General features: G+C 44.7%; 1 protein-coding gene across 1 annotated transcript in view; it reads right to left on the bottom strand.

The window, feature by feature from the left end:
• Positions 1–24,925, bottom strand: part of ZSCAN4 (zinc finger and SCAN domain containing 4) — a 103,203-nt gene that overhangs the window by 34,526 nt on the left and 43,752 nt on the right. The window contains exon 3 of the mRNA XM_021668177.2: positions 20,065–24,757. Within this exon, the coding sequence (XP_021523852.2) occupies positions 23,601–24,757 (1,157 nt within the window). The 3' untranslated portion in view covers positions 20,065–23,600. Of the gene's footprint in view, positions 24,758–24,925 lie in introns of the transcript that reaches the window.

Genomic DNA, 24,925 nt, shown 5'->3' with positions numbered 1-24,925 from the left:
ACCACTGCGTGACTTCTAGACTTACTATAAAGTTACAGTAATGAAGACAGTATGGTATTGGAAGAATAGACAAATAGAACCATGAAACAGAATAAAGATCCCGGAAGTAGATCCACAAAAATACGGTCAAATAATCTTTGACAAAGAAGCAAAGAAAAAACAATGGAGAAAAGATGATCTTTTTAACAAATGCTACTAGAACAATTAGACATCCACATACAAAAACTGCATGAGCCTAGACAGATTATATGTCCTTCATAAAAGCTAATTCAAAATGGATCATAAACCTAAATGTAAAATGCAAAACTGTAGAACTCAGAAGATAACATAGGAGACAATTACGATGACCTTAGAAATGGTGATGACTTTTGAGATATAACACCAAAGGCATGATCTATGAAAGAAATAATTGATAAACAAAAGAAAAAAGAAAAAAAGAGAAAAAGAAAAAAAAAGAAACAAATAATTGATAAGCTTGGCTTAATTAAAATAAAAAACTTCCGTTCCATGAAATACACTGTCAAGACAATGAGAAGACAAGCTGGGAGAAAATATCTGCAAAAGACATATCTGATAATGAACTGTTACCCTAAAGATACAGAAAAAAAAAAACTTTCATAAAACTCAACAATAAGAAAACAACCAAATTTTGAAATGGGCAAAAGACCTGGACCCCTTCCTAACGATAGGCAGATGGTAAGTAAGCATTTGAAAGGATGTTCAACATCATTATGCCCTTAAGGTAATGCAAATTAAAGCAATGAGATACCACTACACATCTATTAGAGTGGCCAAAATTTAAAACACTGAAAGCACCAAATGCTGCCAAGGATATGGAGCAACAGGAATTCTCCTTCATTGTTGGTGGGAATGTAAAATGGTACAACCACTTTGAAAGACGATTTAACAGTTTCTCACTAAATGAAACACATATAATCCAGCAATTATGCTCTTGGTATTTATCCAATTGAGTTGAAAATTTATGTTTCATGCAAAACCCTGTAAATGAATTTTACAGCAGCTTTATTCATCATTGGCAGAGCTTGGAAGGAAACCAAATGTCCTTGTAGTAGGTGAATGGGTAAATTAATTGTGGTACATCCAGACAATGGAATGTTGTTCAGCGGTACAAAGAAAAATCTATCAAGTCATGAAGACATGGTGGAAACGTAAATGCATATACTGAGTGAAAGAAGCCAGTCTGAAAAAGCTATATGATGTCTGATTCCTACTACATGGCATTCTGGAAGAGGCAAAGGTATGGAGATAGTGAAAGGGTCAGTGGTTGCCAGTGGGAAGGCACAAAGGAGGGATGAGTAGATAGAACTAAGAGGATCTCTAGGGAAGTGAAACTATTCTGTGTACACCATGATGGACACATGTCATACTTCTGCCAGAACCCACAGAATGTACAGTGAGAGCGAACTTTAAATTATGGACACTGGGTGATGACAATGTGTCGGTGTAGATTCACTGATTATAACAAACGTGCCACTCTGTTTGGAGATGTTAATGGTGGGGGACGTTGAATGTATTGCAGAGAAATGGGGTATACGGAAACTCTGTTACCTTCTGCTCACCGTTGCTGTGAACCTAAAACTGCTTTTACAAAATACGTTTATTTAATCCTGGAAAATTGGTGGCGGGGAGGGAGACGGATATTTTACCAAATAATTGTGAGGGAGGCTTGTAAAGGAATGCATGGGGTGGAACAGGAAGGAAGGGAAAAGGGAAAGGGAGGGAAAGGGGACACAAGAGAGCACCTTGGCTACATGAAGGGGTAATAGAACACTCAGGACAGGAAAGGACGCTTTCTGAGAGCGGCTCCTGCCGCCACGCAGGCAGTGAATCCCTCAAGCGTACCGGCAGGACCTCCCCGGGTGGCGATGACTTTCTGAAAACGTGCCTCTATCCAGAAGGTGACGCGGATTCCTCCTTTGACTGTTCCACAGAAGGAGTCCAGGAGAGCAAGGGCGTGGCAGGGGGCAAGTTCTGGAGGATTCCACCTTCAGGATCTGTAGGGGAGAGGAACTGAGGCCTCAGGTCTACAACCACATGGAACTTAATTCTGTCAACAAACCAAATGAGAGGAATCTGATGCCATAGACCCCCTGAAAGTAACAACTTGCCAGCATCCGGAATAGCTGGGGCCACGGGGACTTCGCAGGTATGTAGGCGCTGGGGCTGGCCAGACCTAGGTGTCTCGGCGGGGGTCGGGTGCCAAGGAGGTGGGCACCCAGTTGGTGAGTCTGAGAGAGCGCTGGAGCCACCGGCCCGCCACTATGGGCTTTCTGGCCTCCAGGCGCCAGGTCCTGTCGCCCTGACCCCTGTGGTCCCCAGCGGCCCAGCTTCTGGGATATCCACGGCGTAGCTGGCTCCGCCTGGGCGTTCCCTTCGCACCTGGTGGGTTTTCAGAGGTCTCATCCAGTTCCCGGGCTGCCCCCGCGCCTCCCCCAGCCTCCAGCCCTAACCCGCGCACTTGCGGGCACAGCCCCAGCAGGGTCCGGGGCTCCTCTGCCCCCGCGCCTCCCCGCACAGCAGCCTGCACCGCACCTCGGGCTCCGCGGGCCCCCACGACTCACCTGGCCCCGGTGCCCAAGGTTTCGTGGCTGCTCCCCAACCCCGCTGTAAAATTCCCGCCTACCCCGCGGGGACAGGCTGGCGCTGCCCTCCTGAAACGCTTTCCAGTCCATTGTGAAACCCAGCCTCGGCGGCATCCTCCGCTGGGCCCATGGGAAAGCGGAGGAGCCCTGAACTCTGCTGGGGCTGCGCCCACAAATGCGCGGGTTGGGGCACGAGCCACAGCGCCCGGCCCCATCCTGTTATCCTTAAAGTTCCTTTTCTCAAATTGCCACCAACTCTCAAGTCCTGAGAACATTTTTTTTTTTTTTTTTTTTTTTTTTTTGAGACGGAGTTTCGCTCTTGTTATCCAGGCTGGAGTGCAATGGCGCGACCTCGGCTCACCGCATCCTCTGCCTCCTGGGTTCAGGCAATTCTCCTGCCTCAGCCTCCTGAGTAGCTGGGATTACAGGCACGCGCCACCATGCCCAGCTAATTTTTTTGTATTTTTAGTAGAGACGGGGTTTCACCATGTTGACCAGGATGGTCTCGATCTCTTGACCTCGTGATCCACCCGCCTCGGCCTCCCAAAGTGCTGGGATTACAGGCATGAGCCACCGCGCCCGGCCGAAAGTATGTATTTTCTGTCTGACATACCCAATCGTTTGTGCAGCATTTAGAATGTAAATATGTCCCAAATCTTCTTTGTACATAAGTCACATGTGAGATACAAAATAAGGTATAAATTTCATAAAGATCCTTTCATTGAAAAGCTTCTATTTTTGAGAAAGCATGTAAAATAACTGATTGATTTTAAAGTATCAATTTTTTTTTTTTTTTAAAGATGGGGTTTCATCATGATGGCCAAGCTGGTCTTGAACTCCTGACCTCAGGTGATCCACCCACCTTGGCATCCCAAAGTGCTAGATTTACAGGCGTGAGCCACTGCGCCCGGCCTAAAGTATCAATTTTACGAGTGTTTTTTTTTTTTTTTTTTTTGACACAGAGTTTCGCTCTTATTACCCAGGCTGGAGTGCAATGGCGCGATCTCGGCTCACCGCAACCTCTGCCTCCTGGGTTCAGGCAATTCTCCTGCCTCAGCCTCCTGAGTAGCTGGGATTACAGGCACGTGCCACCATGCCCAGCTAATTTTTTGTATTTTTAGTAGAGACGGGGTTTCACCATTTTGACCAGTATGGTCTCGATCTCTTGACCTTGTGATCTGCCCGCCTCGGCCTCCCAAAGTGCTGGGATTACAGGCGTGAGCCACCGCGCCGGCCTTTTTTTTTTTTTTTTTTTTAAATGAGACACGGTTTCACTCTGTCGCCCAGGCTGGAGTGTAATGGGGCAATCATGGCTCACTGAAATCTCGACCAATTTTATGAGTATGATTTTAAAGAAAAAAGAAAGGACCATATCAGGAGAGCTGTGAGTGCAAGCGGTCACATGTATCAGAGTAAAGAATATCATAGACAATGTTATGTTAATACCTTTGAAAATCTGAATGAAATGAACATATTTATCTTATAAAGTAGCTGTTCTTCTTGTATGCCTAATTTTAATATCACTGTTACAATTTTGAGAACCTCTGTCCTGTCAATGTGGTTACTTACCATTGAGATGCTGTTGATTCACATTTCAACCATTACTGGGATTCCCAAGGTCTACTTTTTGAGGGTGATCAACTTCAACCTAATTTTCATACATACTCTATCCTTGGTCAACAGTTACAGACCCTGATACATTCTGTTAGAGACAAATTTCCCTTCATCGAGTGAAATTATCTAGGAAACCATCACTTCTCCCAGCTATTGTAAGTTAGCAAAATCCATAGCACTTGAATGATGTTGTTACCAACCATAGGTTCTTAGGGTCTGGATGCAACTGAAATTGTCATGAGGCCAAAGGAGTTGTCCCAGACCAGCCTTTTATTGGAGCTTATGTCTAGCGCAGGGGATGGGATACCACACGAGAGAGTGAGAGCGAGATAGAGAGAGAGAGAGGTTACCCTGGTAGGCTGAACTGGGCAAAACATGTGAAGGGTAGGGAATGCAAGTCAGCATCTCTGGTTGCGATGGCTATCCTGAGTACACAGTGCAGGCCCAGCGTCCAGACCCGGAGCTGTTGTTTGGGCGCCCATTTCCGATCCCTGGTGTGATGGGCAGGGGAACCAGCGAGTGCAGAATCTGGAGTGCGACTGAGCGGGACGGCGGGAGGATACTCAGGAAACCTGGCGTCTGTCTTGTGTTCACAGGGAACAGGGAGTATGAGGCTGAGCCACATAGCACTGGTGGGCTGTGAACTTGTACCTTCATTCTGAGGGCTTTGGGGGCCAGAGATGGTTGTGAACTGAAGAGGGACACGGTCTGAGTTAGGGGTTTCAAAGTTTTCCAAGAGGCACTCGGAGAACAGATTGGAATGGGGTGATGCAGACAGTGAGGCACAGGAACGCTGGGCCCTTTTCCAGGACAGAGACTGGGAAGAGGCAGCATAGAGTTTAGTCATTCAGCCCAAGGTCACCTGGCCCCTGGGGCTGGGCAGAAGTAGGAGGTGTGAGCACATTGAAAGAGGTCCCAGCTTCTGTGGCCTGCTTCTGCCCACAGGCCCCCATGCGGAAGAAGCAGTCACAGAGCATACACAGGGGTCTGCAGGGTGTTCTAGGCTCACCCTGGTTCCAGCCCCACCCGTGCGATCTTTGGGACTGCGTGTCCCGGAACTCTTTGCCTGCCATCCTCTCAGCCCTTGGATTTGGGAACCTGGAAGAAACTCCAAGTCCAGAGAGCAATACCCTAGACTCCTCCTGAGTCCAGGCCCAGCGTTGTATGGAGGGGTTTCTATTTCTGGCAACAAATGGAAGAGGTACGGAAGGTTATCTCAGTAAAAGCTACCAGCACGTGGAATTACACGGAGATGTGGCTGAGCGGGGAATAGGGTACAGTAGATCTCCGTTCTTCTTTTAAAATCAACATGGGGCAAGAGTCAGTCCTGGAATGTGACTGCCTGAGAAGTTGGATGTCTATTAGGTTTGGATCAGAGGAAGGAGGTGATCTGTTTGGGTCTAAACAGGCACCACCTGGATTTAGAGTGGAGCACAGACTTTGGGAGTGAGAGAAAGAAGGATGACCTTGGAGGAAACTACTTCAGTAGTACCCGTGAGTGTTGACAGTGTGGACCGGTGTGGTGGGGACAGTGGGTGAGAAGTGGTTAGATTCTGGATCCATTTTTTTAAGAAGGGCTGCCTGGATTTTCTGATTTTGAGGATGAGAGAAAAGGATAGGAGTTAGGAATGACACTAAAGTTTTAATCTTATCGCATGGTAGAAGGGGGAAAATAAATATTTTAATCTTAGCTAGTTCCATCAACTGAGATGGGATAGTCAGTAGTAGGAGTGCTTTTCATTGGAGGCATCAGCAGTTTTGGGTTTTTTTGCCACGTTAATAGTCTTACATGTTTCAGAGAGCAAAGGTGTGGTGGCATCAAGTGAGCAGATGGACACACAGGCCTGGAAAACTGGAGAGGGTGGCTATTGTGTGGACCGAGGTGGAGCTGTGGCTCACACGTAGGAGGGTGATTCAGGTCATGATGGTGCCATTAGAAAGCCAAAAAGAAGAGATCCCAGGACTAGGTCTCCTGCTTGGGCACCTGGTGGGGGTGGTGGGCATCACAGACAGATGTGGGAGGGAAGTGGCCGTGAAGGGACTGTGTGCGGGGAAGACGGTCTGGCAGGTGGGAGGCCTTCCAGGGGAAGAACAGAAAGGTACAGAGATGCTCTTTAGTAGAAAGATCTTATCTTACTTACCTGTCTACTCTTATCTTTCTAGCTTACTACAGAGTAGAAAGAGTAGACAGATACAAAGGCATAAAAGTAATTGAGACAAGCTGACACTCAGATGGCACGGCTGCTCATTCACTACTCCACAGATAGGCTGGAATTTTTGCAGAGTTTTGGTGATGTCTGGGGCGTTTCGTTCTTGCTGGTGGATAAGGTGAGGGTCATTTATGATAGTTATCATGCCTGGCACAGGGACTGATGGGGCTGGGCTTTTAATGAGGATTTAGTGGGAGAGGAAGGGTATGGCTGCTCAGGGCTCAGCAAGTGCAGCGCAGACGTGGAAGAGAGTGTTTGAAACTTACATGTGGTTCTGGTTAGCTAATGTTGAAGCAAGACTTTCACAGCAGCATTTGGGGCTGTCCCTGGTGGTGGGATGCATGAGAGGTCTTGGGTAGTACTGAATCCTGTTTGAATTTGCCAGATACCCTCTGGATGCCTTGTGCTGAGTCACATAGAGTAAGTCTAGGGAGATGACTGTGGCAGGGAGGTGGCAGCGCTGTGGGAGTGCAACTGTGGGGTCCAGAGACATGAGAGAGGTGCAGTCTAAGGAATGATGTGCCTGTGGAAAGGGAGTATGAACCAATGGCCCCAGGGCCCCAGTACTGGGGACCTAAGGATGATAGGTGATCCAAGTTGTGTTGTAAGGCATGATAGGGAGGACCCCAGGGAAGCTGCCTGGCAGGAAGGAGCAAGCCCTTGCAGTACAGTTCCTGAGCCCAGGTGGCATCTATCTGCCACCTGCCTGTAGTTGTTAAGGACCAGGCACAGGGATTAATTGAACCATGAGACAACAGCATCCATGGTATCTCTCTGACATTGGGAGTTTGGGAGGAGGATGGGCATGGAGTAGATGTGTGGGGAGACAGATTGCGGGTCCTTGAAAGAGAGACTGTGGGTTGGGTGTGGTGGCTCATGCCTGGAATCCCAGCACTTTGGGAGGCCGAGGCAGATCACAAGGTCAGGAGTTCGAAACCAGCCTGACCAACGTGGTGAAACCCTGTATTTACTGAAAATACAAAAGTTAGCCAGGCAGGTGGCATGCATCTGTAATCCTAGCTACTCAAGAGGCTGAGGCAGGAGAATCATTTGAACCCGGGAGGCAGAGGCTGCAGTGAGCCAAGACTGTGCCATTGTACTCCAGCCTAGGCAACAGAGCAAGACGTGAGATGCCATCAAAAGAGAGAAAGAGAGAGACAGAGAAAGGGAAAGAAAGAAAGAAGGAAAGAAAGAAAGAAAAAAAGGAAGGAAGGAAAAGAAAGAAGAGAAAGACTGTGGTTTCATCTGTCTCCATCATGCCGGGTCAATGTAATCTTTGAGGACGTGGCTGTATAATTCTCCAGGAGGAATGGGGTCTCCTTGATGAGGCTTCAGAGACACCTGTACCACAATGTGATGCTGGAGCACCTTGTACTTATATCCTTACTGGACAAGGCTCTCACACGCCCCTCACTGCCATGGGCTTGCATTTCTCTCTCTGTTCTTCCCCAGGGCTACTCTGTCCTCCCATCTAAGCTGCGGGTGCTGCTTTCTTCCTCAGTTCCCAGAGCAGGTGCTGTTGATGATAGGGCTGGGTTGTCTGCACTCCCCTCTTTCCTCCCCTACAGCTCCAAAACCTGCTGCCCCAAAGCCTTGTAGGGAAGAATGGGGGTGAGCACTCTGGTAGCGAGACTAATGGAATCCCTCTTGCTTGCCCTCTTCCTGACTGGGTGGCTATGCTGAGGTCATGGTATCTTTGTGTCCCAAGGCTTGCTCCCTTCTCCTAGCTGACAGTCCTTCATGCCTGCCTGTACTAGAATTGCAGCCATTGATGCATGTAGATGCTAGTTATGTGTGCCAAGACAAATTCTTGTGAGACCCTCATCTGAAGCTCTTTTTTGGTAACATTTAGATTTCTGTGGTTCGTCATGTGATAAGATGCTCTCGCCTAGTGCTGGTCACTTAACCTGTCCTGTCTTTTCCTTAGGACTTGCATTATCCAAGATCCATGTAATTGCTGAACTGGGGTCAAGGAGAGAGTCCTTGGTGCATCACGGGATGGACATAACTCCAGCCATGGCAAGACAGGCTCAGAGAGGGCCTGGCCCTGCTGAATGGCAGCTGGGCGAGGGCTGACATCACGGCTGTGTTCACATCATACGAGGAACCTGTTCAAACAAGTATTTCGATGCTACTGCTGGTGGCCACACCCAATTTCTGCCTTTCTTCCCCGTTCTTGATACTTGGCCAGCTTGTTTACTCTTGACTTCTGCCACCTGGCTTTCCTGCCAACTTTCTGCCTCCATGTGCCACCCATTTCTCTCCTGATTCCCCTGGATAAGGTCAGGGGCAAAGATGGTCATCTGTGAGAGTCACTATGCCTGGCACAGGAACTAATGGGGCTGGGCTTTTAATGAAAATTTAGTGAGGAAACAAGGATATGGCAGCTGTGATCTGCAACTTTGGCCCAAACATCATGTTGCAAATGGTATACAAATATCCTTAAACAGTCCTTCAATACCAGCTACTCATTTGCAATCGGATTTTTCTGCTCTTGGATAAAACCTTCAGCACAGAATTCACATGTCACCAACAACTAAGGCCCTGCTGGAAATAACTCTCAGAGGAGTAAGGTGGAAGCCATGTCGGCTTCTTCTCATTTATTTTGCACCCATCCCTTATGTCCTTCTGTTTTTTTTGAGATGGAGTCTTGCTCTGTTGCCCAGGCTGGAGTGCAGTGGCGTGATCTCGGCTCATTGCAACCTCCGCCTTCCGGGTTCAAGCAATTCTCCTGCCTCAACCTCCTAAGTAGCTGGGATTACAGATGTGCACCATCATGCCTGGCTAAATTTGTATTTTTAGTAGAGACGGAGTTTCACCATGTTGGTCAGGCTGGTCTCGAACTTCTGACCTCATGATCCACCTGCCTCAGCCTCCCAAAGTGCTGGGATTACAGGCATGAGCCACTGTGTCTGGCTGTATATCCTCCTTCTTGTGAGGCCTCTTGACTTGTGACCTATAAAGTCCCAGTACTGCAAAGCGGCCCCTTCCTCAACCTGATTCCAGCTCCATTCTGAAAACAATTCCATGTACTCATAGCGGCCTTATACAATTCTATGTACACAAGGTTATGGGCTTTGGTGTGTCAGACCCGTTTGTGACATAGCTGCCTCCTGCCTACAAAGACAGCATGTACCTCACCAGTATTTGCTTTCAGGTTGTTGGGGTGGAGTGTATAATGAGGCACCTTCTCAGCGGTGTGATTCTGTGGACTCCGAAAGCACATTCATCAGCCCACAAGGCTTGTCTCTGTGAGATGTGTGTCCGTATTACGGAAGATGTTCTACACCAGGCAGAGCGCCAAGGAATACATAGTGGGCAGAAAATGTACACATGTGGGGCATGTGAGAAACAATTCCATTTCAGTGCAAATCTTTACCAACACCAGAGAGAGCACAGTGGAGAGAAATTTTACAGCCAAGACGTGGACAGGGCCTCCTTTGGGAAGAGCTACAGAATCTATGCGTCAGGAAAGCCCTTCACGTGTGGAGAGGTTGGGAAGGGCTCCCTGGCTTATGAGGGCTTTCCTCAGCACCAGGTCACTGCCAAAGAAGTGAAGCCACACTGTGGTGTACTGAGTGTGAAGAGGCCTTTCAGAGTGACAAATGTGAATGTGGGAAAGCCTTCCATCACAAACATACGCTTGCTCAGCACCAGAGAATCCACACTGGAGAAGGACGGTGTGAGTGCAGAGAATGTGGGAATGCCTTCAGCTACAAGCACACATTTGTTCAGCACGAGACAGTCCACAATGGAGAGAGGCTTTTGAGTGCAGTGAATGTGGGAAGGCCTTCAGGTTAAAATATAAATTAGCACCAGTGTACTCACACTGGAGAAAGGCCAAAAGAGTGTATTGAATGTGGGGAAACTTTCAGGTACAAACCCAAACTTGTTTGGCACCAGAGAATTCACATGGAGCAAGATCTTATAAATGTACCAAATGTGGGAAATTCTTTTTTTTTTTTTTTCTTTTTTTTTGAGACGGAGTTTCGCTCTTGTTACCCAGGCTGGAGTGCAATGGCACGATCTCGGCTCACCGCAACCTCTGCCTCCTGGGTTCAAGCAATTCTCCTCCCTCAGCCTCCCAAGTAGCTGGGACTACAGGCACGCACCACCATGCCCAGCTAATTTTTGTATTTTTAGTAGAGACAGGGTTTCACCATGTTGACCAGGATGGTCTCGATCTCTTGACCTTGTGATCCACCTGCCTCGGCCTCCCAAAGTGCTGGGATTATAGGCGTGAGCCACCGCGCCCGGCCAAATGTGGGAAATTGTTTACACGGAGCTCAAGCTTTGTTCAACACCAGAGAACTCTTACTGCATCAAGGCCTTACCAATATGAATGTGGGAAATTCTTTAGCCAAACCACAGCCTGATTCCACACCATAAACCAAACCAAATAAAGGCTTCATCAATACAGCCAATCCAGTTTGCAGTCTACTCTAATTCAACGCCAAAAACTTTACAACCCAGATATTTTCATGAATTTAGTGAATGTATAAAAGCTTTTAGCCAAAGATATGGCCTTATTCAACACAAGAAATTCCACACGAGAATGGCTTTAGGCCTTCTGGGAATGTGCACCTTTTTGTCAATTTGTCAAAAGCACTAGACAGCCTTTGTGATGGAGTCATCTGCGTGAATTTGAACTTCATACATCTGAACATCCATTATCAGGAGATTCTCCATTAATTCCAGGTATGTGAGACATTTTCAGGAGTTGCATTCTGCCCTTTGACCTGTCCAGGACTCTTGCCAGAATTATGTGATTGCCAGGTTCTGTCGCAGAAGCCATCTTACCTGTATCACCTGGCAGGTCCACACACCAGTCACCAGAGCATGCTTGGAGAAGACTAATGTTTGTGCTCTCTCTCCCATTGTCTGGAGGACATCATAGTTTGATCCCTCAGTGGACTCTCACTCTCTTCTCTCTCACTAGTTTTGGCCCAAAGGACCTAGTCAAGGTACTCCGGGTAGCTTAGAAAATGTTACCTTCTTCATGGTATTGTTTATCTCACATGGTATTTTTTTTATGGATTTTCTAGCCTCCAAGTCACAGACCAACAAACCGTGCCTCGCATTGTTCTGGTCTGTGCAGTAATAAAAATCTTATTAAGTCATGTTTAACCTTTTTTTTTTTTTTTGAGATGGAATCTCACTCTGACACCCAGGCTGGAGTGTGGTGGTGCGATCTTGGCTCACTGTAACCTCTGCCTCCTGGGTTCAAGCAATTTCCTGCCTCAGCCTCCCAAGTAGCTGGGATTATAGGTACCCATCACCACGCCCGGCTAAGTTTTGTATTTTTAGTAGAGACCAGTTTCACTGTCTTGGCCAGGCACCTGGCCTAAGTCATGTTTAATCTTAAGAGTTCTTGGCTAGGAGCAGTGGCTCACATCTGTAATCCCAGCACTTTGGGAGGCCAAGGCGGGTGGAACATGAGATCAGGAGATTGAGACCATTGTGGCCAACATGGTGAAACCCCGTTTCTACTAAAAATACAAAAATTAGCCAGTTGTGATGGTGCACGCCTGTAATCTCAGCTACCAGGGAGGCTGAGGTGGGGGAATCACTTGAACCCAGGAAGCAGAAGTTGCAATGAGCCGAGATAACGCCACTGCACTCCAGCCTGGTGACAGAGTGAGACTCCGTCTTAGAAAAAAAAAAATCAGTTCTATTCACTGTATGTGGTGGGTTGAAAGTATAACTAGGTTCCGCCAGTGTGAAGGGGCGAGCAGCTTTTTTGAGAGCCTCAGCTTTATGTGCCTCTGAGGGAACAATATGATGTCTTTCCAACCTTGGAGTAAGGAAAGGTACTGAAGAGTGAGTTCAACCACAAGTAACCAATGATTTAGTCAATTAAGTCTACATAATAAAGCCTGAATTAAAAACCCTTAAACTCACGGTTTGGGAAGCTGCTGGGTTGCTGAGCATATCCATGTACTAGAAGGGGATTACATACCAACTCTATGGAAGCAAGGGCTTCTAAATACGGGATTCTCCCTGACCTCACCTTGTATTCTTTTATAAAAAGCTAAGAGTAAAAATAGCAGTTTCGAGTTCTGTGAGTTATTCCAACAAATTACTAGACTTGGTGGGGGTTGGCGGTGGATCATGAGAACAATTTGTAGCTCACCTGGCAGAAGTGTAGGTAGCATGGGGACCTCATCTGCAGCTGGTATCTGAAGTGAGGACAGTCCTGTGGGATTAAATTCTTAACCTTGTGAGGTCTGTGCTACTGGGTAATTAGTGCCAGAACTGAATTAAATTTGTAGGTTACCCAATTTTTGTCAGAGAATTGATGTAGAAATGGCAAATTTGGTGTCAGAAAAAAACACATTTGGTATCAGAAAATGTGGGAATTTGTAGAAGGGCCCTGACTCATAGAAACTTGGTTTTGAAAGAGAAAGGATGACAGGGGAAATGAGGAACCTTTAGTTCCTGAATAGCCATCTAATTATCCATGGTATGAAACTGAATCTTCCCTGTGATCAGTTACTAAAGGCAAAAATTACCAGTAGATTTTAGAAATGGTTATAGATCCAACTTCCAAGTAGATGGCTCGTTGGATATGTAAGGAAATGCAAACGAAACCTGCCAAACATATAGTCCTGTATTTATTGTTACTCAAAATAGCTAATTTTTTTTTTTTTTGATACAGAGTTTCACTCTTGTTGCCCAGGCTGGAGTGCAATGACACAATCTCAGCTCACTGCAACCTCCATCTCCAGGGTTCAAGTGATTCTCCTGCCTCAGCCTCCTGAGTAGCTGGGATTACAGACACGTGCCACCACATCTGGCTTATTTTGTATTTTTAGTAGACGGGGTTTTTCAATGTTGGTCAGGCTGGTCTCAAACTCCCGACCTTAGGTGATTCTCCCACCTTGGGCTCCCAAAGTGCTGGGATTACAGGCATGAGTTACTGTGCCCAGCCAAAATAGCTAAAATATAAAAAGAGTGCGAAGTCAGACCATGATGCTTGACCAAGCTCAGATTTTCATTTGTCTGAGCTTTGGCTACTAGGTTCAGAGCCACCCACAAAGGGAAAAAATATACTGGGATAACAGAGAGCATCTCTAAGACCTAACTGGTAACGAGAAGGTAGTCCATGAGAAGGAAGAACACCACCAAGAAACCACTGAAACCAGAGGGTACAATGAGAAGGGGTTGTCTTGTTGTTTAGAACAGTATCATCAGTTTGAAGAACCTTTACTAAAATCAAGTGTGAGAGTGACTAAATTAGGAATGGTATCTTTGGCTTTGAATGCTGCAGAATGGAAAAACAGGTTTGGCTTGATATTGGACCCACAGCTAACTTGAACAATCACAGGGAGTTTCACATCACACTGCAGATGGCTACACATGATCCACACATACAGTGGTTTATTTATGTGGCAACGACCTGCTGCTGAACTGCGTAAGTCACTGTCAAGTATGTTTACTCTGAGAAGGGACACTTCAGACTCCCCTATAAATGCGAAGTGGAATACCCCAGTAGAAGCAGCTGATTCACTTTCTATGCAGGGCCTGTAGGACTGGCTTTATGATGACCAGGATATTCACCCACTGAAAATGTCTGTTTCTCAGATTATGGCAAATGCTGTGATGAAAAAGGTCCCCTTTGCATGGGTACCCATTGTAATCTCAACTGCTACAAAATTGACCAGTCTGAGAGGCCTTATTGGATTTGTCTCAGGTTCCCTGTGTGGGTCTTATGGATAACAACACTACTAATTAACATAATAGGGAGAGAAGGGGGCAGGGTAGGGGGAGCAAAGTCAAGAGACGTTGACTTTCAAGTGCAGCAGGATTTCAGTAGTTTCTTGGGTCTGTCCTCCTCTCACATGGACTACCTTCTCATTGACCAGAGAGGTCTTAGACTTGCTCTCTGTTGGACCCAGGATATTTTTTTCCCTTCGCACGTGGCTTTAAATCTAGTAGGTTTCAACAGTGAAAAGTCTTTTTTTTTTTGGGTGAGGACATAGCCAAAGTGGAAAGTCTTTAGAAGATTATTGGGAAATGGAATGTGTATAGTAAAACTTGATGGGATTTAAACAAAGATTTGATCCGGAACTGCTGAAGGTTGGGTGGACCTATATGGGCTCTGTGCTAACTGGGTAGTGTCAGAATTGAGTTGTAGGACACCCACTTAGTTTGGAAAATTGAATTGGTGCTGTAACAACATATGGGGTATCAGAAGCAGTCACACTCTGCAGATGGCTTTGTAGAAAAGACTGCAGGGGCTTGTGGTCCTAGTTTGAGGCCCTGATACCAGGATTTTTTTCTAGTCCCAAAGATCACCCTGAGGAGGGTATAATTGTTCTGACAACCTACAGTGATTCTGGGAGAAGCATGCGTTGGTGTGTTTTCATAGGATGTCACATAATGCCCAACATTGTTAAAAAGAAGCTATTTCTCACGTCCTGCAACAGACGTGTGTCCGGATTTCCAGAATTCAGTTGGCTATTTTTTTTTTTTTTTTTTTTTGAGGCAGAGTCTCACTCTGTCACCCAGGATGGAGTACAGTGACGTGATCTCGACTCACTATGACCTCCGCCTCCTGGGTTCAAGTGATTCTCCTGCCTCAGCCTCCCGAGTAGTTGGAACTACAGGCGCCTGCCACCACACCCAGCTAATTTTTTGTATTTTTAGTACAGACAGGGTTTCATCATGTTGGCCAGGCTGGTCTTGAACTCTTGTCCTTGTGATCCACCCGCCTCAGCCTCCAAAAGTGCTGGGATTACAGGCATGAGCCACCGCGACCGGCCCAGTTGGCTATTTGTAAGACTACAGGTGCCAAAGCAAACTGTAATTTCTACAGATACTTTGCATTAATAAGCAGTGGAGGAGACTGCAGTAAACTAGAGGGAACACCCCTCTTCTAAAAGTGCATCCACAAATATTTCAGTGACTATGGCTGTGCAGGAGGAGGAAGGAGAGACGTTCTTAGGACCTCTGTACCTGTATTTTCTACAGATGAGGTAACTGTCAGAGCTAATGAACTGAAAGTTTTGTGGACTCCTATAACCTCTGCATTTCACCATAAGGTCACTGCTGCATTGTCAAGAAAACGACGGCAGATGCCTTTAGTTTAGGAATATGGGTTTTGTGACCAGCCAGCATTCCTGTTGACTAAGAAATGATCATCTTTGGTCACCAGTATTTTCCGCTACTGATGCAGGACTTATTTCCAGGGCAACAAGAGAGAGATGATGGAGTAAATACAGGGTTGTCAGACTTTCTGGTTTTCTCAAGAGTGGGATAATCTAGACTTATTTTAAACCACCTGCATTTTTAAGAACTTTTGAGGTTCAATTAGCCTGCAAAAAACTGCACATAAAGTGCAAAACGTGGGGCATATATATATAAACTTATGAAACTACTATGACAATGAACAAGTTCATCATCTTCATAATTATCCTGTACCCTTCTATAATCTATCCTGTCTCTGACCTCCCCAGCCCTCCAGGTATTTATTTACTTTCACTTTGTTTGCATTTCCTCTTTTTCTTTCTTTCTTTTTTTTTTTTTTTTTGAGACGGAGTTTCACTCTTGTTACCCAGGCTGGAGTGCAATGGCGCGATCTCGGCTCACCGCAACCTCCGCCTCCTGGGTTCAGGCAATTCTCCTGCCTCAGCCTCCTGAGTGGCTGGGATTACAGGCACGTGCCACCGTACCCAGCTATTTTTTTTGTATTTTTAGTAGAGACGGGGTTTCACCTCGTTGACCAGGATGGTCTCTATCTCTTGACCTCGTGATCCACCTGCCTCAGCCTCCCAAAGTGCTGGGATTATAGGCGTGAGCCACCGCGCCCGGCCTTCATCTTTTTTTTCTTTTTATTCTTCTTTTAACATAATGTAAACAAATGTTTGCATTTCCTAAATTTTTTTTTTTTAAAGAGACGGGGTCTCGCTATGCTGCCCAGGCTGGAGTGCAGTGGCTATTCACAGACACGATCCCACTACTGATCAGCATGGGAATTTTGACCTACTCCGTTTCTGACCTAGGCCGGTTCACCCCTCCTTAGGCAACTTGGTGGTCTCCTGCTCCCGGGAGGTCACCATATTGATGCCGAACTTAGCGTGGCCACTCGATTGGCATAGCGCACTACAGCCCAGAACTCCTGGGCTCAAGGGATCCTCCCACCTCAGCCTCCCGAGTAGCTGGGACTACAGGCATGTGCCATCATGCCTGGCACATTTCCTAAAATTTTATGTCGTTGTAATCACAAAGCATTGACCTTCAAAAAAAAAAAAAAAAATTCTAAGGTTCTTCACACTGCATAATTATTTTGAGATTTTTCAGTGATGTTTATTTGAATAGTTCATTCTTTTTATTGCCGAGTAAATAGTCTGTTCTATGGATATACCACTAATTGTTTATCCATTCATCTGTTAATGGACATTTAAATAAAGTGGTATATTTAAAGTATAGTTTGATATTTAGATACAAGCTTAAACTTTTGAAACCAAAAAATTATTTCTGCCCTTTTAATTTATCCATCTTAACATGTGAAATGATTGATACAAACATACAGTATACTTCTTAATGGATATTTTCAAACGTGAACAAATGGAAGGTGTTATGAAACCCCATGACCATTTTCAATGACCAGTAATGATAAAATGATTATGATCCTTATTACTGAACATTTCATACCTGTTCTTGTTTCATCTATCTCCAAATGTGTTACTGGGTTGTTTTACTTATAATCGAGGTATCACGTCATTTAATCCATATGCTCTTCAGTATGCATTTCCAATGTGTTTTTTTATAACTCCAATGACTTCAGCACACAAAATAAAAAAATTGTAAAACTTTATAAATCTGTTATCAGTACTCAATTGTCTCAAAAATATGTTTGTTATTTAAGGCAGATTTGTTGCATTGAGGATCCAAAATGTATCCATGTGACTTTTAGTGTATCTCATAGTCTCTTCTATAACCTACAGGCATGGCTTTTCTTTTTTATCTTTATTATTCCTCCATTGAAGCTGCTCAGATGTTTGTTCATTAGCATTTGCCACAGCCTAATATGGCTTATTGTGTATCTCAGCCCAACCTGTGGATGCCCCAGATACACACTAAGAACACTGTGACAGCTATGCAATATTCATACCCCTCAACACAGCCTGGATCCCTGCATATATATGACACATCCACAATGGAAAAGATGTTTGACAGGAGACACACACAACTGGCATAAACAATAACACAAAGAACCTGTAAGACAGGACACAGCTACTGACACACCACAGCAGAAATACTCATGTAATCAAGTACCCCATCATCTGGCGTGAGGGGCCACACATGCACACTCATGTAGTCCCTGTGGACCATGTGCGATGAGGTGGATGTAGCCTAGCCTGCAGAGACAACCCCCTTCTCTGGTCACTACTGGTTTTATGATGCACTGATGGGAATCAGAAAAGGGAGTTGGGTGCACACCTTGGCACAACCTGGAGACTCACATACACTTATGATTGAACGTAAAGACACAAGACCTCCTGGGGGGAGGCAATCAGCCAGAGCCTCTTTAGCAGACACCTTTAATTGGAAATGCCTGCAGAGAAGACTGGAAAGCAGTTATCAGACCAGGGAGTATGACAGGAACTTTACAGGAGGGATCAGGCCGTGTCTAGCTAGTTTCAGGAATAGTTGATAGAGGGTGGTTTCTAGAGACTAGGGATTCTTTGGAGATTATCAGCCATTGTTTCAATGATTTGCATTCTACCCAGAAGCACCAGGAGGATCATTTGGGGCTAAGGTAATACGGAAGGTAGTTGGGGTGGAAAAGCCACAGTGGAGATTCTCCTTTCTTCTTCAGAGTCTCTCAACTAATTCTGTAGTGACAGCTGAATACTGGGGCACGGAGCAGAAGGGACTGGAAAGCAGTATTTAGCAGGAAGACCAACAGGACCGTGGAGACAGATCATCAGAGTTTCCACTAAGAACCACACCCTAAGCCACAATGGAAATTATAGATACCACTGACACTGTCTACAGACAAAATCTTACAGAGGCTACACAATAGCATGTACCCAGAATCAAAGCTAAAGTGCTCTAACCAAACAACACCATGGGTACATCTTCAGGAAAAAGTCCTCTTGTATGTAAGCAAATTCAAAAAATTTAAAAAAGTGTTATACTAGATGTGCAGATATCAAAGTAAGAATACAGGAAAACAAGTAAGAAAAAGTGACAAAAATCAAAAGACAATACACAAAGTCCTAGGGGGAAAAAAAAAAAATTTTTTATACCAAGGAAACTTGTGCTAAAGATACAAGACAGTTCTGAAAAAACAATACAAATAAATCAGAAAATCAATTCAGGATATGAATGAGAAATTTACCAAAGATATAAATATCATATAAAAACCAATTTCTGGAGCTGAAGAATTCATTGAATGAAATACAAAATACATTTGAAAGCTTAAACAATAAACTAGGATCAAGAGAAGAAAGAATTCCATAACTTGAAGGCAGATCTTTTGATATAACACAGTCAGATAAAAATTTAAAAATAAGAGTGAACAAACCCTTGTGAAATATGGGACACCGTAAGGCTACCATATATTTAGATAATGGGGGTCCCAAAAAGTGAAGACAAAGCGGAAGTGTTAGAAAACGTATTTAATTAAGTAACAGATGAAAAATTCTCAAGTCTAGCAAGAGATTCAGATAACCACATACAGGAGGCCCAGAGATTCCTAAAAAGATACAGTGCAAAAAAAAAGTCTTCACCACTATCACACTATAAGCCCTCTAAAGTCAAAGACAAGGCCGGGCGCGGTGGCTCACGGCTGTAATCCCAGCACTTTGGGAGGCTGAGGCGGGTGGATCACGAGGTCAAGAGATCGAGACCATCCTGGTCAACATGGTGAAACCCCATCTCTAAAAATACAAAAAATTAGCTGGGCATGGTGGCACGTGCCTGTAATCCCAGCTACTCAGGAGGCTGAGGCAGGAGAATTGCCTGAACCCAGGAGGTGGAGGCTGCGGTGAGCCGAGATCGCGCCATTGCACTCCAGCCTGGGTAACAAGAGCGAAACTCCGTCTCAAAAAATAAATAAATAAATAAAAATAAAAATAAAAAAATAAAGTCCAAGACAGAGAAAACTCCAAATACAGCAGGAGAATGGTGCCTAGTCATCCAGGAAGGAATTCCTGTGAGACCAACAGCAAATTTCCCAGCAGAGACCTTACAGGCCAAGAAAGAATAGGATGATATATTCAAAGTGCTGGAAGGAAAAAAAACCTGCCAGGCAAGGATATTATATCCAGTAAAAATTATCCTTCATAAATGAAGGAGAAAATCATCCCCAGACAGGCAAAAGCTGAGGGAATTCATTACTACTGCACCAATCCAACAAAAAATGCTCAAGGGAGTCCTAAACCTGGAAACAAAAGGTTGACATTTCTCATGATGAAAACACTGGACTCACTGGTAAAGCAAATACACAAATGAGGAATAGAAAAGACACAAATGGTAGCATTACAGTAAACTACCAAACAACAACGACAAACAATAAGACATAAAGGAAAAAAGAATATACAAAAAATAAAACAGGAGCAAAAACTCACATATCAGTCATAATGTTGAATGTAAATAAATTATGCACTTAAATGATAGAGACTGGCTGAATTGATTTTTTTAATGATCCAACTATATGCTGCTTACAAGAAAAACTTAACTTGTGAAGACACATATAGACAGAGTAAAGGGCTGTAAAAAGGTATTCTATACAAAGAGAAACCAAAAGCAAGCAGGAGTAACTATACTTAATAAAACAGACTTTAAGTAAGTAAAGAACAATTTAAAAAGGACAAGGAAGGTCATTATAGATAACGAAAAAATAGTGAGAGAATGTAAGAATTCTAAATATATATGCATCCAACACTGGAACATTCAGATTCATACAACAATATTACTAAATCTAAAGAGAGAGGCAGACTCCAATACAATAGGAATGGGAACTTCAACACCCTAATCTCAGCATTACAACAGATCATCTAGACGGAACTATCAGTAACATTAGATTTACACAGCACTTTAGACCAAGATGACTTAACATAAATTTATAGAACATTTTATCCAATCATTGCAGAATAGATGTTCTTCATCTCAGCACAGGGAACGTTCTCCCAGATATATCATATGTTAGGCCACAAACCAGTCCTCAAAAAACATAAAAATACAAAAATCTTATCAAACATCTCAGACCACAATGGAATAAAACTGGAAATCAATGCCAAGAACAACTTTGGAAACTATACAAATAAATGCAAATTAAACATGCTTCTTAACAACCACTGGGTCAATAAAGAAATTAAGGTGGAAATGAAAGAAATTATTAAATGAAAATGGAAACATAACATACCCAAACCTGTGGGTTCAGCAAAAGCAAGCCTAACAGGGACGTTTATAGCAATAAACACATCAAAAAAATAAAAAGATCTCAAGAGAAACCCACAAAATAATGATGCACCTCAAGGAACTCAAAGAGTATTTTAAAAATCCAAAAATTAGAAGGAGAAAAGAAATAATAATGAGAGCAATACTAAATGACATGGAGACTTGATTTGTTCTTGTTCTTGCTTTTTTTTTTTGAGACGGAGTTTCGCTCTTGTTACCCAGGCTGGAGTGCAATGGCGCGATCTCGGCTCACCGCAACCTCCGCCTCCTGGGTTCAGGCAATTCTCCTGCCTCAGCCTCCTGAGTAGCTGGGATTACAGGCACGCGCCACCATGCCCAGCTAATTTTTGTATTTTTAGTAGAGACGGGGTTTCACCATGTTGACCAGGATGGTCTTGATCTCTTGACCTCGTGATCCACCCGCCTCGGCCTCCCGAAGTGGTGGGATTACGGGCGTGAGCCACTGCGCCCGGCCCTCTTGCTTTTTTTTTTTTTTTTTGATCAAATTATTGTGTGGCTTTCACATTTATTTTTATTATGTTTGTGGCTGTTTATTCTATGCCTAAGTTGGGATGCCACCAAGTCATTTCCTCTACCATCTGTGTTCCCCAAGGGTAAATCCTGCTCATGCCCTTCCTCCTCCATTAGCCCATTCCCTAGAAGGCTGCTGGTCTTTGCTTCTTTAATGTAGCATTTGGAGTCCCACTCGAGCCAGATATCAAATCCTACCCCTGCAACTTACAGGCTGTGTAGCACTGGCCAAGGTACTGAAGGTACCAAGGTACTCAGATGTCGGCTCTGATCTGCCTTGCCTTTCCCATGGAAAACACAATAAAGGATCTGGTCTAGGCTTTCCCCTAGCTCTTGCCTCTTCCTTCACACTAAAACCTGTTCCTCCTGTGGCCCTGCATGGCACACTGTACTTCAGATTTCTAGGGAAATTCTGAGAAACACTGAAATTTTATTTCAGAGGCATTGAACTCTCCATGTCCTTTTCCAATAAGGAACCATCCACAAATTGGCCTTTCGTGGCTATGTAATATTACATACCATTCCAGCACGTCTCAGTGCCTTCACCTTCTCTTTTATCCATTATGTCTGCCACAATCTAAGACTCCATATAATTCAGGATTTTTTTTTTCATATTTCCTCCTCTTTCTTGAGTGCAATGTAAGCTACTGGGGTCTGTCTCTTGTTTTGTAAGTGTCTCATGCAGTTAAGACAGTGCCTGAGATATAGTAGGTGTTTATTGAACATTTATTAGAACCATGAATAAGCATGAATACTACAGCATCCATGTTCACCTAAACAACATTCCGATAGCGCTTTCTAAATGTTTTCTTTAGTTGTCCCTCCAGGTATTACTCAGAGTCACCAGAAACTCTAGCTGGTCACAGAAGGTACTTCCTGGCCCATCACACCTCTTTACTCCCAGGGTTGGTGAATGTGCAACAAAGACCCTAAAGCAGCAAAGACACTAGGTATAGAGCCCAGGGGGGTACAGGAATCTAGGAAAACACATTCATTGCTACTCCAGGGACCTTGTCCATAACAATAACACAGTACTGGAGATCCTGAGATTTCTGGATACCCTGATCCCATTCAGCCATAGTGCCTGGGCTGTCTGTGATGTGTTTACAATGGTCACTTACCCTCTAGTTTGCCTCGATCTCCCCAAGCCCAATCATTCACACCTAATATTTATCAATTTTGTTTCCATACTGGATGCTTTAGATCTTACCAAGTGGCCTGTGTACCAGATTCCGGTCTTCAGAAAACATGGCCACTCAGCAGGTCCTGAGGAATAGGTTTCCCTCAACAGTGTTGGGGAACATGGGCATATGCTAGAAACAAGAAACTAATCCATGCTGTTTCAAAACACTGCAGGCTGTCACAGCAGCAGCACCCTCCTCAAGGTGGCACATGGGCTCTCAAACAACTCTAAAATCCGGACAAATCAGGCCTACAAAGATCTGAATTGTCACTTAACAAGCTTAGTCAGCTATGGAAGTTAAGTTAGTCCAGTCCAAAACTGGACTGAGAACTGTTCTCCCTCAACCCCCTGTCCCATTTGAGGCACAGAGTTGGAGGCCCCCACAAAGGCTGTCTTCAGTTTGGCAGGGCCTGGTCTCAATCCACTCCAGTGAAAAGAACCCCTAAGATTAAAGGTAGCTTAAACTGTAAGGCCTTTATTATCGCAAACCAGAGCAACATGAGGCAAGTACTTTCCCAGGACAGGTGACTTGGAGGCTGGAAAAATTCATTACAAGTATGTGACACCAAGACTATCCATGAAGAAAGCAAACCTTTTGAATAAGCCACCAACAGATACAGCTCAGATCTTCTTGGCTAAAGATGGGTCATGTCCGTATCTATACCTGTCACACAGAAGGGAATGAGGACCCCCAATGAACTCAGGCATTTCATGATTTTCTCCAGGGACCGGAGAATATAAAACCCTGCCTTCCCTGGTGCAGGGGTATGTAAGCTGGTAGAGTTAAGATTGTTTTAGCCACAGGCATTGACAGTGACGTAACTCCAGCAAAAGACCTGAGAAGGTCAGAAAGTGCAACATATCCCTAGAAGCTTCCTACATACCTGGCACCATAAGGTATCTCCCTTGAGTCAATGTTCAGATATATGAAGTTCAACATCTGACTGATGAGTTCTGTTGTATTCAAAGCACTCCTAGAGCCTGCCTGCAGTGTGAACTTTCTGGTGCCGACTGAGGCGAAGGCTTAAGCTGTAGGCCTTCCCACATTCACTGCCTTTCTCCAGTGTGAAGTCTTTGGTGCCGAACAAGGTGGGAGGTTCTGATAAAGTCTTTCCCACATTTACTGCATACAAAAGGCCTTTCACCGGTGTGAACCCTCTGGTGTGCAATAAACTCAAAACTTCGACTAAAGAATTTCCCACATTCAATGCACTCAAAACGCTTTGACTCAGTATGAATACTCTCATGTTGAACAAGTGTAGATTGGTGTCTGAAGACTTTCCCACAATCACTGCACTTATAAGGCCTTGCTCCAGTGTGAACTCTCTGGTGTACAATAAGATTGGAGTGATGGCTAAAATATTTCCCACATTCATTGCACTTATAAGGCATTTCTCCAGTGTGGATTCTCTTGTGCTGAGTAAGGTTGTCTTTTTGACTGAAGGTTTTTCCACATTCACTGCACTCATAAGGCCTTTCTCCACTATGGATTCTCTGGTGCTGGACAAGTGTAGCTTTGCGGCTGAAGGTTTTTTCACATTCAGTGCATTCATAAGGCCTTTCTCCAGTATGGATTGTCTGGTGCTGGACAAGTGTAGCTTTGCGGCAGAAGGCTTTTCCACATTCATTGCATTCATAAGGCTTCTCTCCACTATGGATTCTCTGGTGCTGGACAAGTGTGTCTTTGCGGCGGAAAGCCTTCCCACATTCACTGCACTTGTAATGCATTTGCTCACCATGAAATGCATCCCCACTCTCTGTGCTCCTGTGTGTCTTCCTCTTGCTTCGGGTGGCCTTTTGTTGGCAAGCACCCAAAGTAGCCTGGAAGTTTTTCTGCTCCTCCTTACAGGCAAAGGGCTTTTCTGACGGGTGAGGTTCTTTGCTAAATGTGCAGTTCTTCACAAATGAGGCCTCACCTTCATCCCTTCTTAAGGGTTTCTCTATACTGTAACACTTCTGGTTCTGGTGAAGGTTTGCACTGAACCCAAACAGTCTCCCACAAGCCTCACATGTGTGAATTTTCAGTCCATGGTGTGTACCCTGGTGTTCCTCCAGGTGCAAAATATCTTTCAAGATAGGGTAACATATGTCACAAAAGTGAGCCATCTGTGTGGGTGAACCTGCCTTGGAAGTATTAACATGTGACATATTAGCATGGCTCTGTTCAGAAGATGCCTCTTCATCCTTCACTCCATGCCAACAACCTAAGGGCAGAAAAGTACTATTGATGTACGTGGTGACTATGGTGAGTGGGGCAATTCCATCACAAATGAGTGTCTGGTGTACCCAGGACTGAGCACCTAAGTTTCCTGGTGGAACAGAGCTACGATCAGGTTGAAGAAAGGGCTGCTGTACAGTACTGGAATCTAAGG

The sequence above is a fragment of the Aotus nancymaae genome, unplaced genomic scaffold, assembly GCF_030222135.1.
Source record: "Aotus nancymaae isolate 86718 unplaced genomic scaffold, 86718_ANA_hifiasm-v0.15.2.pri h1tg000069l, whole genome shotgun sequence".
NCBI lineage: Eukaryota > Metazoa > Chordata > Mammalia > Primates > Aotidae > Aotus > Aotus nancymaae.
The sequence above is the reverse complement of the archived record's forward strand: the minus strand, read 5'-3'. Positions and strand labels throughout refer to the sequence as shown.